We start from the raw sequence: 18,492 nt of genomic DNA, 5'->3' as shown, positions 1-18,492 counted from the left end.
GCTGCCCCCTGTCACTCACAGAGCAGGGCCATCAGGGGGTTGGGGAGCTCCCCCCTATCAGGCACAGAGCAGGGCTGATCAGGGGGTTGGGGCGTCTTCCCCTGTCACGAACAGAGCAGGGCAGATAGGGAGGTAGTGGCCCCGCCCCCTGTCACACACAGAGCCGCAGGGCGATCAGGGGGTTTGGGCACTGCCCCCTGTCATGCTGATCCCGGTGCCGGGAGCCTCGCTGCTCCGCTGATCCCGGTGCTGGGAGGCATATTGCCCCTTTACTATATAGGATAGAGGCCTGGTGCACGGGTGGGAGCCAGCTGGTTTGCCCTGAAGGGTGTCCTGGATCAGGGTGGGGGTCCCCACTGGGGTGCCTGGCCAGTCTGTGGAGTAGGCTGAGGGCCGTTTTCAGGCTGGCGGGTGACTGAAGCTCCCAACTGCTCCTTTTTTTCTTTTTTTTTTTCTATTCTGGGCCAGCTTTAGCTCTGAGGCCTCGCTGCTGAAAGCAGGTTTCTGGCCTTTACCTTCTGTATTTGATACAATGTTGCGGTCCGGCTGGCTGAAGCCCAGCTGACTGAAAGCCGGTTTCTGGGGTTTTGTTTAGCTTCTATATTTGCAACATAGTTGCTTAGAGTTGCAGCTGAGAGGCCGGCAAGTCAGGCGGGGAACGTTGGAGTCTGCCATCACTGGAGCAAGCAAGCCTCCCTGTTCGCTTCAGTGCATGGCTGCCGGCCGCCATCTTGGCTGACAGTTAATTTGCATAAGGATATGCTGATTAGCCAATGGGAAGGATAGCGGAGTGACACCAATTTGCATGTTTCTCTTTTATTAGTGTAGATTTTATTGATTTTTTTACAGAGAGGAAGGGAGAGGGATAGAGAGTCAGAAACATCGATGAGAGAGAAACACCGATAAGCCACCTCCCGCACACTCCCCACTGGGGATGTGCCCGCAACCAAGGTATGTGTCCCTGACCGGAATCGAACCTGGGACCCTTGAGTCCGCAGGCCGACTCTCCATCCACTGAGCCAAACCAGTTAACGCGACCAACGCTTTTTAAACACAGGTTTTGATACTCAGGATATAGAGATATCCAAGGCACTCCCTCCCCATAGGAAACAAGCAAAAAGGGGAATTAAATCCAGAAGCAATGGTGTTTACTAGTACTGCTGCATTAGTGACATGAAGAAAGTGTGCTGATAGGAACAATCTTGGTTATCAATGGGAATGCAGCCAACACAGAAGTAGGGAGGCGAGGCATTCTAAGCAGAGGGCAAAGGGCAAGCAGAGGCCCAGAGGCAGGATAGCGTACAGTGGAAAATGCAGAGCCCGGAGTGGCCAGACATCATTAGGGGTGTGTGTGGGTGTGCGTTGGGGGAAGTGGCACTGGGAGGTGGGGAGGTGGGAGAGAAGGCTAATCTTAAAGGGCTTTTATAATGAAGCTCTGCTAAAAAATGTGGACTACACTCAGGTACAACAGATTTTCAAGCAGAAAAGCAACATGATCTGGTTCTTGTGCATATATAATGGAAGAGACAACTGGGTAGCAAGGTGGAGGGTAGACAGGAAGAATGAGGGAAACTACTGAAATGGCTGTCACAGTGCTTAGGAAGAGGAATCAAATGTGATTCCAGGATTCCTTTTCTAAAAAAACCTTTGGCTGATTAGGTGGCAGGTGACGCCGTTATAAAAGTAGGGAATGGAGAAGAAACAGAGGGGAAGCAAGGTCCCAGCACCCTTGTCTTAGTGCTGGCCATGCCTTCCCTCCCAGCAAACACCCAAATTTGGATCATTGCAACTTCTGCTTCCAAACTCAGGAGGCTGAGGGGTTTTGAAGAAAATCCCCCAAACTTGCTAGTAATTCCACCTCAGCACAGCTGGACAGTGTAGCTACTAATGTGTGTTTGGTGGGTTTCTGGTCAGCTTCTTTCCCTGCCCCTTTCAATAGTGCCCCTCCCCCTCCACTTCTGCCCTCAGCAGGTGTGAAGACTCAGCAGCAGCAGCAGCCATTCCCTAAGACCTCTCATCTCAAAGGAAGAGGTATTCATCCTCCAAGTCTTGGGCTCATTTTCCATTTACACTCTGAATTCACTCCCAGCTTCTTCTTCAAGACCTTACAAAAATAATCAACTCCTTTCATTCCTATTATTTCAATGTCTCCTTCTCCAATGTCTCCAATCTCTTAATATAGAAACAGGTCAAAATCACTTCCATCTTAAAAACAAAGGAAAAGCCTCTCCAGCTCCAACTTCCCCTCTGCCTCCAAAGGGGATCAGTCATACAAGAAACTCTCATCAGGTGACAAATATAAACATGTGGGGAAGTCACAGAGTTTAGGAATTCTTACAGGCTTTGCTTCTAATCTCTCATTCATGTTCCCTTACCAAAGGGCTCCCTGAGACAGAGTTCCCTAGTCCATGCTCCTCAGGGAAGGGAAAGCTAGAGAGGCAACAGAAAAAAACAAAAACAAAAAACAAACAAAAAAAACAGACTGACGCCCCAAGAGAACAGTAGGTATGTTGCATTTCTGAGGTCCCTTGGGCTAGATGATGTCCTTTTACCTGGACAGTAAGACATATCCTTCTTTCTTCTGAGTAGGATGGCTGCACTCTGAAGGTAAGCGAAATATGAGCAGGTGGCTGAACAGAGGGGTGTGCTCATTGATTCAGAGATTAAAGCAGCAAGGAGGAGAGACAGAGAAGAGGGATGTGACTACGGGTATCTAGCCCAGGCATTACATCAAGACTTCTGCTAAACTGTGGCTAAGGTGTAAATTCCAATTTCCAGAAAGCCTCAAGGATGAGTGGATTTGTTTGTTTATTCTTATTCATTCATCCATACATTCCTTTCTCCCCCTCTCCAATGGTTTTCAGTATATTCACAAAGTTGTGCAACCACCAACACCCTACTTCCAGAACATTTCATCACCTCCAAAAGAAACCCTAAACCCATTAGCAGTCATTCCTCATTTCCCCCTCTCCTTAGCTCCAATCCTTCGTATCGAAGGCCTGGCTAGGATAATCCTGACATGCTTAGTGGCAGAGCATTAGAGAAGAAAGCATTAGAGAAACAAGATGATAGAGAAATGGTGAACGTCAATTTTTTGTGGGGTCTATTGGAAGCCTGAACAGCTAAAAGCTGAATAAAGGTCCTTGCCCGTCTGGCTAACAACTTCCTCGCTCAGAGATTAGAACACAGCAATAATGCTTATTTAATTGAACAGAATGGGTGGCTATTACACCAGACTCAGATCTCATCCAGTAACAAGAGAGTCACCATGCCCTGGCCACCAGGGAGGAGAAGTCTGAATATAGACAGCTATGTACCTCAGGTCCCATACAGGCAGAAGAAACTATGACACAGGAAATGGGCTCAAACTGCAAAAGCTACAGGACATGGAAGAATATGTAGGTTATCTAGTATCTGAAGGGTTGTCACATGACAGACAAAACTTGTGTAGGCTGCAAGGGGCGTATATGGGACTAGTGGGTGGAAAGTTACAGGGAGATAGCATTATTTCAGGTCATTATGGGGAAGGAGTTCCTAATAGTCATGTAATCTTCAGGCCAAGGGGCTGCCTATAAGGTAGAGTGTTAAATGCAATCTGTAATTCAGTAAGTGATGCTGTAGAGGTCTGAAAACCAGAAGATGGTGTGACAACTGGTGAGGTCAACTGTGAGGTGTGTTGCAAGTGATCTGTTACAGCAATAAAACTGAAGTGTGTGATTTACTGTCTTTAGATTCGGGGTTCTCAATATAACACCACTCTTATTCACTTGCATTATTAAGTATTTTCTTGAGCAAAAGTGAAAGACTCTGTGTTCAAGGTAGCAACCTGGGTACTGTCATGGGAATGTTCCACTCATGTGCTTATAGGCTACACGAGGTAGAACATTACCAGCTAGATGTAGGATCCCTTCCAAAGCTGAGATTCAAGGGTAGGGGCACCTCCCTCAGCCTTCCAACCTAATCAGGACCTACTAGAGAACAGGTGTCACTGTGTTTCTGCAGAATTTATCTTCAGACTGTTCAGTCTCAGTCTCCTACCTATAGGAGATATTGGTAACAAGTCCTGGGGTTATATCTGAACTCTGTAGAAAGGGAGAGTGAGAACTAAATAAGCTACATCTGTCTGCATGTTTTATTTTCACAGAACAGTCATTCAGATGATTTCAATGGGAACAAAGAAAAGTTTGACCTTTCTATTTTCTTTAAATAAAAATGGTTATATATAGAATTATATCCCGATATATATGAAACCTATATATTTTTATTAACCAATGTCACCCCAATAAATTCAATAAAAAATAAATAAAATGGTTATAGATGATGTAAATATGGCCAGAAAACATTATTTGCTCTTTGAAACATTAAACATTTTTTCCTCTAAGCAAGAATTGACTGAATTGTTAACTAACGGAACCTGGACCTAGCCAAACTCACCCCCATCCAAACTGGAACTGACTTTTACTTTTCAGTTCCCTGGATAAATGGCTTTGGCAGAAACTGCTGTCACAAAGGCCAACTGTAGAAGTGCCACCATAAAAACACTTGACTGACCAACTGAGGCCTTTTCAGATTCTTCCCTGACTCCTTTTCCATGTCCTTTTTCTGCTGCTCTGCCAAATGACCAGATGTTAATTACCCCTCTGGAATGCAAGAATAACTAAGCAGATGGAAGGTATCTAGTCACCTGGTGCAGTGCGCTACTCGGCAGCCCTGTGATTTCTGGCACCTCATAATATTTTTTTATTACAAAATTTTTTTCATTATAAAACTATTATTACCACATTATAAAAATTTGGAAACTAGAGAAAAGAGAAAAATCACTTATGATCCCATCATCCCAATAAAATCACTGTTTGCATTTGGTGCACTGTCTACTTTTCTTCAGGGCTCTCCGGATGTAGTTAATGGACCACATGTATGTAGCTTATTTGCACCCCACCTCCTCTGAAAAGGATTTGCAGCAGCTTATATAAATGCATATCATCAGACAGACAACTCCATGTGGACATACTCTCTCCAAAACCAGCCTGACCTCCTGTCTTCCCAGTTTCTAACTTATGGATTTCATCCCCTCATCATCCATGTTGAAACTTTTGCCCCCTCTGGAACTACTCTCCCTGAATTCTAACATCCATTTCCATTGATTCTTCTGCTGTTACCCCTTTCTCACATCTGTCCTCCCCACCCCCATAAATATTGTCACCATCTCTAGTCCAGTTCCTTATTACCTACTTATATTCCTAAATTACAATGTTTTTCTGACTCATTTCTCTGCCTCTACTTCCTCTCCTATCCTTTATCTTGTGCTGCTAAATTGTTTCCCTCACTTTCACTGCTCTCCCTGACCCACAGATTGAAAACAATTTTTTTGACTGTCTGACAAAGCATATTCTCTAGTTGAAAATTTTAAAAAATGTACAATCTGTCCCCAATCTACCTTCCTTGCCTATCTGTTACCATCACCCTACGTGAAACCTCTGCAGTGACCCTGTACACACAAAACTAGGGTGGAGTGAGTGGGGCAGGACACGTGCTAGCTCCCTGGTGTCTGTCCCTGCAAGGCAAATTCATTGGGGCCAGCCGAGATGGAGTAACAGATATCAGACCTATCCTCCTGCCATTAACACTATAAAAGTGGACAAAATAAATGAAGCAGCTGTTTTCAAGCATTTGATTACAAACAGAGCAGGGCTGTGAACCTGGGGAGAAGGGCAATACAGGAAGTGTGGTCCACTGTCACCTGGCTTTCTGCCCAGGGGCACTTTTCACACTGGGGTTCAGGGGAGTAGAGCTCATGCTGAGGGCGATCTATGCCCAAGCCTTTATATGCACAGATGGCTCAGGATATAAGAAACCAACCCAGTATTTGCTTTTTTAAGTAGGCTGTTCAAATTTTGGATTTTAAAAATACATAATTCCTCAAAAATTTCCATGGGGACTTCCCTCTCTTTATGCTTTATCTTCCTTTCAAATTTCTCTAGTTGAAAATACTGAGCTATTTTGCCCACAGTTTCAAGGAGGACGCCCATTAAAAGAAGGTAAAAGCACTTTTAGGCAATGATGCTTTCTGTCTCTCTGGGTTCTCTCTACTATGCTTCACTGCCTAGTATAGTAGAGATTAGATGTTGAACCTATGCAGTTTTGCCCCAGTGGAATATGTGAATACCTTTGCAATGTTTTATAGGACTAAGCCACTGGGCCATCAACAATTTTCTGCAGATTGAAACCCAGGGTGGACATCCATCATATGCAAGCCGCCCCAGGCCATGTTACTACCAATACCATATCCAAGAACGACTGAAGTCAAAGCAGTCACCCAGACACTATCCTAGAGAGGGGCAAGAAGTAGCTAAGACTTAAGCAGTACATCCTGGGGAGACATTAAAATGGAGATTGGTAGAGTTTGCTCTTCTCACCACCACCCCCACTTTCCCTTTCCCCCTGTTGTAGTTTTCAAAGGCTGCTGCCTCAAATCCCACCTTTTCCTGCTTAGCTCCATCCCAAAAGATTGTTGAAAGAGTCCCTAGCAGCTGCCTTTTGCAATTTGCTGAACAGATGAAGACCTACTGGGAACAGTGCAGGCTCCTCCAGTTTACTTGAGGGACATTCCTCAGGGCAGGTGTTCCTAACAACCATTGCTGAGCATGCCTTTGGAGAGCACCCCTTGACTCACCCCATCTGTTGTTCAATTCAAGTAAAGAGGCCTATGCTTCTCCCAAGCAGAGCCTTCAGGGATTTCTTTTTTTAACACATCCCACCCAAACTGGAACTTCCTGAAGGCCAAGGCCTGGAATTAGCTATTCTGCCCTCTCTACTGCCTCTTCTGAGGCCCAAGAAGGATCCCGTAGAGAGGACATTTCTTATTCTCACCCTCACCAAAGTCACCACAGGAACACAATCCTTAGGTCACATATTTGTGTAGCCTCAGAAGCCTATGGCAAGTTCAGGAACAAGACAAACCTCAGCCTGAACATTGCACTGCCTGGTGAATACACAGCAGCCAGGCTGACCACAAAGGTATGCACCCTGTCTGCTACCCAGAATGGTAGAGACATTTCTATCCTACCGTCAGCAAGTAGCTTGCAGGAGAGGGCATCATCAAGGTCTCGGGCAGTTGATGGGTCAATGGTGAAGATACAGTCTTTTCTAGGAAAGATTGAAGATATAATTAGTGATGTCGCAAATAACAGAAACTTTACCCCACTGTAGTATAGCTTTAAAGAACAGTTATTTTGAAAATGTACAAATGGTAGGCACAGTGAAGAGTAACTCCTATAATGTCTCTTTGAGGAGGAGTCTTCAGTAAAATGTGAGACTGGGGAGAGACAATGGGGGGAGACAGCAAGGCTCCATATGGTCTCTGTGTCTTTTTCTTCCTCTCTATGAACTGGCACCTACTTCTTCTTGACCCTAAACAGGAATAGGTGTGAGAAGGTGGAAGTGAGGCAGCATCCATGAATGAGACTGCCCAAGAAGAGCTGTCTGACAACAGGGACAAGTCTCTGGTAAACAACTCTCCAATCATCAGTTCTTACTTTTGCTTCCCTCTTCCTCAGTGGTTCATGGGAACCTATCCTTCTAGGATCTATGTGAGGAAAATTTAGTGCTTGTATCTTCCAAAAAAGGGGGTGTGTTAAAAAATAAGTCACCTAACTTGTTATGATATGGGGCAGGGGACCCAAGAATAAGTTTTGTAAAAAAAACTTTAGGCCATACAGTTAGCTGTAATACAATTCTACTTGAAAATGTCCCTAATCACAGTTTGTTTCCATGAACAATTGTATACCTCACCCAAGCTCGTATCATCAAGTATACCCTCTGTCCATTTATCTTCACAAACTATCCCTATGCAATTCCACTCTTACTCTGTGAAGCCCGCAGCCACTCTCTTTTTGCTTTAGAGTTTCTCAAATAACATGCCTCACCCAACCCAGCCATTCCTACCAAACGGCTAAAGATCTAGGCAGAGTCTGGCCTCAATTTTCCATAACTTCTGCCCTATCCTCCCCAGGCACTGGGCTGGAGATTGGGTGTTTAGCAGGTCACTAAAGGCTGTGTTTCAGTACTATGAACATAGGCTGCAACTCATAAGTGTATGTTGAATGAATGAATGAATGAATGCTGACAGGAAGGTGAAATTAATCCTGACACAACAGTAATGAGCTCTAAATTGGTTAGAATCTTGAACTTGATTCACAAGGCAAAGGAGGAAATGTCTGCTTCTTGGTTCTTTTTGTATGCCCCATAAAAATAAGCAATATGCTTTATATGTACTGAGTATCAATAAATAGTTGTTGAACTAAAATTGAAATGTCAGACTTGGTGGTGAGAATATTTTAGTCCTTTCATTATAAGAAGCTGGAAGAACATCCCTCTAGTCAAAATAAAAAAGAATACTCTTAGCTTGGTAGGGGACACAGTTCATTGGTTTACTTGGAGCGTTGACTAGGAAGCTATGTTTTCTTAAAATTAAATGTCTCTGGGTGATTTGAGACTTTTATTTCTATGAATGAATGATAATTCCCACTAAAACATTTCCAGCCTCAAAGTGACCCAGCCATATGTAACAGAGCAAAACTATAAGTCTTCAATTTTTAGTCTGTCAATGTCTTCTTTGAGAGGACCCACAAATTGTTTCTGAGAAAAATCTTAGACTAACCTGCAAGCTCTCAAACCAATTCTTTTCTACTTTAAAAAAAAATCTGCTCTTAAACCAGAAACATAAAAGTCTAAATTAAGACAACTCTGAGGAATAGTGTCCTCAGGAAAGTTTGCTGGAAAAGCATACCATCCAGTTCTTGATCAAGGGTCGGCAAACTACAGTTCACAGGCCAAATGGGGCCTCACCTGTTTTGAATGGCCTGATAGCTAAGAATGGTTTCTGCATTTTTAAGTAGTTGAAAAAATCAAATAGAAGAATATTATCGCATGACATGTGAAAATTACATGAAATTCAAATTTCCGTATTCATAAATGAAGCTCTATTGAAACAGAGCCACCGTTTTTCAGTACAATGGCAGAGTTGAGTAGTTATGACAGGACTATATGCTTAAACTATATCTATCTGGCTCTCAGCAGAAAGTTTGCTGCCCCTTGTGTGTGTGTGTGTGTGTGTGTGTGTGTGTGTGTGTGTGTCAAAAGTTTATTAAGGGAACTTAAGATGAGAAGCATCTTGGGCAGCGGCAAGATGAGGTAGATATCCTGTGTTTGCTGGCCCATTTTTTTAAAATATATTTCTTTATTGATTTCAGAGAGAAAGGAAGAGGGAGAGAGAGATAGAAACATCAATGATGAGAGAGAATCATTGATTGGCTGCCTCCTGCACGCCCCTGACTGGGGATCGAGCCTGCAACCCGCGCATGTGCCCTTGGCCGGAATAGAACCCGGGACCCCCCAGTCCGAAGGCCGACGCTCCATCCACTGAGCCAAACTGGCCAGGGCTGCTGGCTCATTTTAGATCAATGTTTCCCAATGTGTCAAGTAAGTTTTCTAATTTTTAAAAAAGGTCCTGTGATTAAATGTTTGGTAAATGCTGGGCCAGTTTCTTAATTTTAGGACTTTTTTATTGAATTTATTGGGGTGAGATTGGTTAATAAAATTACACAGGTTTCAGGGGTACAATTCTACAATACATCATTTGTATATTGTATAGTGTGTTCACCAACCCAAGTCAAGTATCCTTCCATCACCATTTTGTAGGACTTCGCAGAGCCTTCAATATGCTGGGATTGTACAGTTCTTGCCTAACTCTTTTGATCGTGGCACTTTTTATGGCAGAGCATCACCCAGAGGCAAGGTCCTCAGGACAGCACTCTTTGAGCAATGATGGACTGCACAGGCCTCCAGTGGAGGCCTTGTCCCACAAGCCTACCCTAAGAGACACTGCAAGAAGACAACCAAATGGCTATACTATTCACTGCGGGGAAGCTGATGAGAGCCCTGTCCTTTTCATCACTCCGTGTCTCTTTTATGAGGGAAGTCCATACAGTGCAAGGACTCACTCTTCTCCTGAGTTGATGGTTGGTTTGTACCTTACAGACATGTGAGTTTCATCCTTTTAGATTTCCCTCTCTGCTTTGGCTGTCAGGAAGCTCAGAAAAACATTTGTGACTTGCCTCTAGAGCAGTGGTTCTCAACCTTGGCTGCACATTAAAATCACCTGGGAATCTTCTTAAAATCCTGATTTCTGGGCCTCATCCTCCGGAAATTCTGTTTCTTTGTTACTAATGTTGTGGCCCCACCCCATAACAAAGAAACAGAATTTCCGGAGGATGAAGCCCAGAAATCAGGATTTTAAAAAGATTTCCAGGTGATTCTAATGTGCAGCCAAGGTTGAGAACCACTGCTCTAGAGGATCTTGTTTGTAGTTTAAACTTTGTGAACTAATCTTTATCCTAGCTGTGCCTAATTTTTCTATGCATATATTCCTTTTGCTCCATGTCTTAATTTTTAAAAATCCACTGCACTATATGTATATCGGCAAGCTGCCTTAAATCATTTTTTAAAACCACAGGGTATAAATAAATAAATACATACATACATACATACATACATACTGAAAGGATGCGAGAAGAAAAAGAGACATTCAGTATGGGCTATTAAGAAAACCAACTTCTAGCCCTGGCTGGTTTGGCTCAGTGGATAGAGCATCAGCCTGTAGAATGCAGGGTCCCGGGTTCGATTCTGGTCAAGGGCACCTGCCCGGGTTGCAGGCTCAATCCCCAGTAGGGGGCGTGCAGGAGGCAGCCAATCAGTGATTCTCATCCTTGATGTTTCTCTCTCTCCCTCTCCCTTCCTCTCTGAAATCAATAAAAATATTTTTTTTAAAGAAAACCAACTTCTAGACAAAGCTCACAGAGCTCCCGACAAGTATTTGTGCTGTATCAGTGGACTCCAATTTGTTCTCTCACTATGGAAAATTGAGAGAAGCAAGGGAACAGTGAGTGACCCTGACAAACCCCAGGCCTCAGTGCTGAGAGCCAGTCATTTAATCTGTTGTCATCGCCACAATTACGAATTAGCCATGATGTGGTGCATGAGGGCTCCTTCTGGTTGTGGGCCACAGTAGCTGGGAGCTGCTGGCCTCAGCATTTGGGAGCCCAGCACCATGGGGCATTGTACTGTGCAGCTGCTACACTCTGTTAACATGCTTCGGATTTTACTGGCTCCTTTTCTGGAAGGCTTTGGTCTCACAACCTGCAGGGAGCGGCCTGGCCTGCCAGCTTCTAGAACCTGCGAGACCAAATATTTAAGGAGTTCCGCAACAATGGTTAGAAAGAAGCTAACTCTGACCCACAGAAAATAAAGTGCCAGGTGGGGGAGGGAAAGAATGAGAATCCAGTTCATGAGGCTGCAGAATTCCAATTCAGAGCAATGTTATGTAACCAAACTTCTGAAGGCACATGACTGAAGGGCTCAGTATAACTTTTTAAAGTGACAGAAAACTTCTAATATTATTTTATACAAAGCCATTGACCCGGGAAAAGAACACATGAAGAATAAATAAAAGCCTTCTATAAGCCCTTAAGACCTGGCCAAGAATCCCAGGATATCACAAAAGCATAGAAAGAACTTCTGTTCCTCTGTCACTCACACACTCTTCCTCTGACCTTGCGTCCTCTTCCTCCTCAAGGTGCCAACATCTCCATCCACCTCCTTGCAGCTGGAACAGCTGTCTAGTCATCACAGCAACTTTTACTTACCACTTACTTTGTCGCTATTGACCTCATTGTATTTTGGCCATGGCCTGTATCACAGCACATAAATTGTTCTCCTCAAGGCAACAGTGCTGCCAGATTCATCATCTTTTTGTTGTTGTTGTTAATCCTCCCCCAAGGAAATTTTTTCCCATTGATTTTTAGAGAGAGTGGAAGGGAAGGGGAGAGACAGAGAGAAACATCAATGTGAGACACATTGATTGGTTGCCTCCTGTACACGCCCCACCTGGGACTGAGTATCTAGCCTGAAACCAAAGTATGTGCCCTTGATTGGAATTGAACCTCTGACCCTTCAATCCGCAGGCCAACACTCTAACCCAGGAGTGGGGAACGTACAGCCCGCGGGCCTTATAAGGCCCAAAAAATCATTTGGTCTGGTTCTGCCAAAGCATTAACACTGAGTTAATTAAATTTTGACCAAATACAGCAGGTTAATTTTAAGTTGGTAATTTTGTATGGCCCGAGAATGATGTTATAAATATCCAAATGGCCCTTGGCAGAAAAAAGGTTCCCCAACCCCCCTGCTCTAACCACTGAGCAAACAGCTAGGGCCAGATTCATCATTTTAAAGCATGCATCTGGTAAAAAACCTTCAGCAACTCGTTACTGAGTAAAATAGAAATTTGGCTTAGACTTCGAAGCCTTTCAGATAGGGCCCCAACTATATTTTTCCAGTTAGACTGCACACTCCCAACATGTGTATTTTGTGCCAAACTTTTCTCTATGCCCTCTGGTCTCTGAGACATTGTTCGTTCTGTCCCTAACACTGGGACATTTCCTCACCCATCTCCAATGTCTAAGAACTACAAGGCTTTTAAAGGCCTGGCTGCAATGCCATGTTTTTTTCTAGGGAACCTTTGTGGCTCCAGAGTGTAAGCTGCCTCTTCCTGCCTGCCCTGCCCAAACCTGTGACCTGTCTCTCTCCAATAACACTGGTCACGGTCCCAGCATGCTGGTGGTTACTTATGGATATGTCTTATTGCAGTGACAAGGCTAGAAAATCTTCCAAGGTCTGCTGTGATATTGGCCGGTCTCTGTACCTCTTGCAGCATACTGAAGACACACATGTAATGAATAGTTGATGGATAAGTGAATGAAAAAATGACGAAAGGGCTCTCTTTAGCATTTTTCCATTCAATTTTGCCACTATGTCTTGGGAAATACATTTAGGATTAGAACTCATGACCTCTTGGCATCCAAACCTGTGGTCACACCACAGTGTTATTGTTTCCAAGGGTGTCCTTTTCTGTATTTATCCCATATTCTTTTCTCATAAAACAGGGTTTTATACACTGTGGTTCAGGAACCATTTGTAGACTAACAAAATTTATAGAGGCCCTCCTACGTCCGTGACTCTGGGTTTGTCTCCTTGCTAGCAAGCAACTCTGAGAGGATTTGGGTCAGTGGTGGTGAATGGGTGAAAAGGAATGGAAAATTTTAAGAAAGAACCTTAAGAAAATAAAGAATAATTTTTTACTCGAACACTTTCTTTTCTTTTTTTCAAACACTTTCTTAGATTAGATAGTATTGGAGTTTATAAAGAAACCAGAAATTTTTATGTAAACTGCAGCAGAAAAAAATAGCTAATGAGCTAGAGCAGTGGTCGGCAAACTGTGGCTCTCGAGCCACATGCGGCTCTTTGGCCCCTTGAGTGTGGCTCTTCCACAAAATACCGACTTCTGCCAAGAGGAGAGCACAGTCAAGTCAGATGTTGAATTCACCTGCACTTCCATTTCACTTTGACTTTCCTCAGGACTGGGTTGGCCTCTCCTCTTACAGGCAGAGGGAGTTGGGATCATCATTCAAATCTCAGTCTGCCCCCTTGGTGTGGTGGGGCTGGACCGTTTATTTTTTCTGATGGCAGCTGTGGATATGGTAACACTCTTTCACTTAGTTCTATTGCCACAACAGATGTTAACAAGTCTGACACAAATCACAGAATTTTCAGAATAGTAAAAGACTTAGTCTATGTAAAGCAGAAACAAACCTTGGTTTATCTGTCCTCTCTTTCCCCAAAGTGATAGCCGGACACATATGAGGCCATGGAGTGAGCAGAGAGAAATGATGCAATGCTCTGGGCAGGCTCTTTTCATCTGAGCAGGGGTTTTCATCTAGGGTCCACAGAAGGACTATCTCAAGCATTAGCAAAATTCTAGACCAAATCGTTACTTTCGAAATGACAGTGATAAGACTGAATCAGAACTGACCTCCCCTGTTACATTCATTTACTCATCTCCACTGAACCTCTTTTATACTTTAAAAAAAAAAAAAGACACTCTAGAGCAGAGGCCACAGGACAAGGGTGGTCTGGTACTGTGGGAGCCCAAGACTATGGCCCAGTCCAGGAAAGCCATGGTTTAAATTCAGAGACTATGCTACTTTCTTCCTCTCAATTTTCATTTTGAAAAATGTCAAACTTTCAGGAAAGTTGAAAGAATAACAAAATGAACATCCATATACTTCTCATCAAGATTCATCAAATGTCAATACTTTGCCATATTTGCTTTATCTTCTTCTCCTCTCTGGGTCCCTCCCTTCATTTAGCAAGCTTTTAAAAAACATCTTGAGTATTTAAAATTACACTGCAGAGATCATGATACTTTACTCCTCCATACTTTATCATGCGTTTTCTAAGAATAAGAGCATTCTTCTACAGAACCATGATACTGTTTAGTGAGTAGAATTAGAAAATACTAGGTTAAATCATATGAAATTGCTAATAGTTGACTACTTGTGGCTTAAAAATTGGCAATTTCATGTAGTTCAACTTAACATACTGCTAAAAAATCATGAGTTCATACTGACATCTCCAACTGAAATATAACAAAACTACAGAGTTCTTCTTCATCTTCTCCAATTCTATATTTATATCTTCAGTCTCCCAGTAAGAACCTCAGCTACCAATAACCATATTCAAAGTAGTTTCAGAATTTCAATACCACTAGCATCAAAGAACTTATTAAATATAAGATGTCTTTGGAGTTTTATCCTTAGAAAACAGTCCCTAAGGGTATACAGTCAAAGTGGTCAAATATACAGTACCCCAAAGTTACTTGATTTAATTATTATTTCGGAATGTGGTGATGCTACATACTTGCTAAACATTAGAACCATTTGTTTTTGTTTGATGTCAATTTTAAAGATTATGTTTTTACCTCCTTTTAGATTTAATTTTATTATTTAATATTTAAAACATTTAAATTGTTCAAAGTTAAAATGAGTTTTATTCTTGTCTCTGTTCTTTTACTTTGATCCTACCCATCCCCTATAAATAACTATTTTTATCATTTTCTGGTTTATCTTTTCTTTTTTTATATGCACTATTTCTTATTTTCTCTTCTGTCCCACACAAACAGTTGAATACTATAAATTCTCTTTTGCAACTTGCTTTATTGTTATTTTCTTAACAATAAATCCTGGGAATTACTCTATCAGTTCAGGGAACAGAATCATAGAATCATCAGAGCTGAAAGTTCCTTAGAGGCCACCCTCATTCGAATCTTATGCCCAAAATGCCTACAAACCAAAGTCCATCAGGCAGGTCAGCTCATCTCTTGAATACCTGGGACAGGGGTGGTAGAATTCATTGCCACATTAGGCTGGCCATTTAATTTTAGAGAACTCTAACTATTAGAAAGTACCTTCACACTCTGAATTGAAATCCGATTCTGAGAAACTTCATAATTCAGCCCTTTGTAGCCACAAAGAATTAGTTGGCTCCCTCTTTCACCATGCAGTCCTTCAAACATGACTTTCCCCCTTCCTTGTTTTAAATTGTTTATACCTGTGTGTAATAATTGTCACTCTTTTCATACATTTTTACTTATTTTGTATCCAGATCAAATCGAAGTTGTAGGGACCAGTGAAGCATCAGTATGAAGAAGGTATCAGAGGTCAAGAGGAAGAAGGCTAGAATTCCTTCATTAAGTATTTACTGAGCATCTACTGCTTGCTCTAGGGACACATTTGATGATTATTATCCACTTACATTCTAGTGGGAGAGGAGATAGAAAATAAACACTGAGTGCTGTGGAGGAAAAGAAAGAAACATTACAACAGAGCAAGAAGGGTTCGAAGTACTGATTACAATCACAAATAGGACAGTAAGGGCAGGCCAATGACATCTGAAGATGACCTGAAGGATTTGAGGAAGTGATCCATGGCTATATGGGGGAAGAAAGACTTGGGCAAAAAGAAGAGTTGGCCTGGCTGATTTGGCTCAGTGGATAGAGCGTCAGCCTGCAGACTGAAGGCTCCCAAGTTCGATTCTGGTCAAGGGCACATCCCCGGATTGCGGGCTCAATCCCCAGTAGGGGGCAGGCGTGCAGGAGGCAGCCGATCAGTGATTCTCTCTCATCATTGATGTTTCTCTCTCTCTCTCCCTCTCCCTTCCTCTCTGAAATCAATAAAAACATATTTTTGAAAAATGAAAAAAAAGAAGAAGAAGAAGAGCTGGTGCAAAGGTCCAGAACCCATTAAGTTAGTTTCCCTGAAGGCACTGAACTATACTGGGCACAGCTGAACCAAGAGTGTTTGTATGTGGAGCAGAGATGGCTTGGCCTCTGCACGCTTTTACTTCCTGTTTTAACCTAGGCTTGCCCAAGAGAGCAAGAGCAGCTGAGTCCCAATGCATCCACAAAGTCTTTCTATCTTTTCTCAGCTCTCACTGAACATCTCTCTTTCTTTTAACCTCTGGTAGTAGGGTTTTCCTATAACCCAGATTTAAAATATCAGATTGGGGTTACTTTAAAACAGGCTATGAGAATACTAATTAATATAAATTAAATTTTAAAATTGGACAAAATGAGGTAGCAGTAAACTTCCAGAAAATACTCCCATAGAGGGATCAAATTTCTAAGCCCCTAAATATCTATATAGTGTTAAGAGTTTAAGCATGAAAAGTTCTATACAATGTACAAAATCTTCACAGAGAATAAACACATTAGAGGTCTTCAATATACGGGAAAACTTTAAAATACTTTTTTTTTATACCTCCTACAAATCACTTCTTGAGAAAATAAAATTATAATAGTGGTGGGTATTATTTTTTACTCTCATTTTGTGGATGGGGAAACTGAGGCTCAGGGAGATTAAGTAACAGGCCTAAGATCACAGAACTGTAGAGCTCTGATTTAATGGGACAGGAATTCAAAAGAGTAGGTGTTAAAAGAAGTGGATTAGACCAAGAAGTTTTATTTCAATGGAAGTTGACAACTTTTCTAATTACCTGTAGTTCCAAACGTTATATTAAGATTTAAACATCCCAGAAACATTTTGGCAAAAAAATAATAATAATTGCCAAAAATTTCTTTCAGGACAAGTTTCTCTATGGTTAAGTTGGCAATGACTTAATTTTAAGGTACCAAACCCAAATTTGACAACCTTTTACCTTCAACATGAAAATCCACATACAGAGTTCTGATATAAAATTTATTCAAAGTGGATATTCCTTAGTTTGTCAGAAAAAGTTAAGTCCCAAGTACTTTCTTTTGGAATGAATATACAAAAATAGGAAAAAGTAGCTTAAAAAAAGAATATGCATAGAAATATTTTCACTTAGATATACTACACTTTTAAATTTGCTATGCAATTTCCAGAAGCGACATAGTTAATATGTAAAAATAAGACAGAAATTGTAACCAAAGTTTAAGGACTTTACCAAAGACTTAAACACAATGGGGTAAAGGCCAGTATGTAACAGATTTAAATTCTAGTAGGCAGAATTAAGAACAGTCACAAAGTCAAGGAATTAACTATGTCTAGACATGGCTCCTAGATTTCTATTTGAGGAACAGTATTTTTTTTCTCATCCTTTGAATTCCCAAACTAGGAATTCAGAACCTGCTGTTGAAAGGATCATCATCCTTAATTCTCAATCCATTTATCAGGCTAAAATGCAAATGTAAGAGATGAATACATTTCAACAGCCCTGGAGCTCCAAAGAGCCTTCCAGGAACATGCTGAGCTAACTGGGGAAGGGTTAAGCCACCCCTATTTTTCAGATCTGAAAACAGTTGTTCTGATATGAGAAGAATCATTACAATGGTGCCAGCTCCCTTCTATAAAAGCTATACACGTATTTTGCACAACTGTATGATTGTTATGGCAACCATAAAAATGGAACTATCATTCTTCAAATTACACACTTCCCATACAGGATTACCTACATACATTTGTTCTTCTACATTACCCAGAATTGCTTTTCAGAAAGTGCTATGTTTGTCCTATAGATGTTTAGGAGCAAGATAAAGTGGTCTCTTTCAAAGGGAGATTCCACAACAATGAATCTTTCAAAAGCCTAACTCTTCAAGAATTCTAGGGCTTCCTTGTCAAGGCTTTTAATCCTGTGGTCACTGGGAGGCCTCAAAATATTCCCTCTGGGAGGTAGAGGAACTGTCTGGAAAATGTATTCCCAAATGATTGTTTCTTATTAAAAGGATGATTAAAGCACCATGAATGGGCCTTAATAGACATTGCACAGTTCTGTAAAATACTGAGAACATTTACTAGAGTCTCAGTTTAGTGAGGTGAGAGACTTATTTAAGAGATACATACAAGCATTTTAGCGTTTTAATTAAAATTACTGCTGAAAATAACAACTTGACTATATCAAACAATAAATCCCTAAATAAATGTAAGCTGTATTTCAGAATGGCCAGGGACTCATTATTATTACTTTGGCTAACATGAGAACTCTGTAGCTCTTAATAGAAAAAAAAGTGAATTCTTTCTTCTCATTAATGGGGAAAGCCACGTCTAGTCTTGTATGTCTTTT

General features: G+C 41.7%; 1 protein-coding gene across 1 annotated transcript in view; it reads right to left on the bottom strand.

Moving 5' to 3' along the window:
• The window catches only part of DIS3L2 (DIS3 like 3'-5' exoribonuclease 2), a 304,622-nt gene that overhangs the window by 115,564 nt on the left and 170,566 nt on the right, over nucleotides 1-18,492 (bottom strand). Inside the window, 1 exon segment of the mRNA XM_014463733.2 lies at nucleotides 7,067-7,146. Within this exon segment, the coding sequence (XP_014319219.1) occupies nucleotides 7,067-7,146 (80 nt within the window).

Source organism: Myotis lucifugus, unplaced genomic scaffold (genome assembly GCF_000147115.1).
Source record: "Myotis lucifugus unplaced genomic scaffold, Myoluc2.0 scaffold_3, whole genome shotgun sequence".
Taxonomy (NCBI): Eukaryota; Metazoa; Chordata; class Mammalia; order Chiroptera; family Vespertilionidae; genus Myotis; species Myotis lucifugus.
This window is presented reverse-complemented; position numbering and strand designations above follow the sequence as displayed.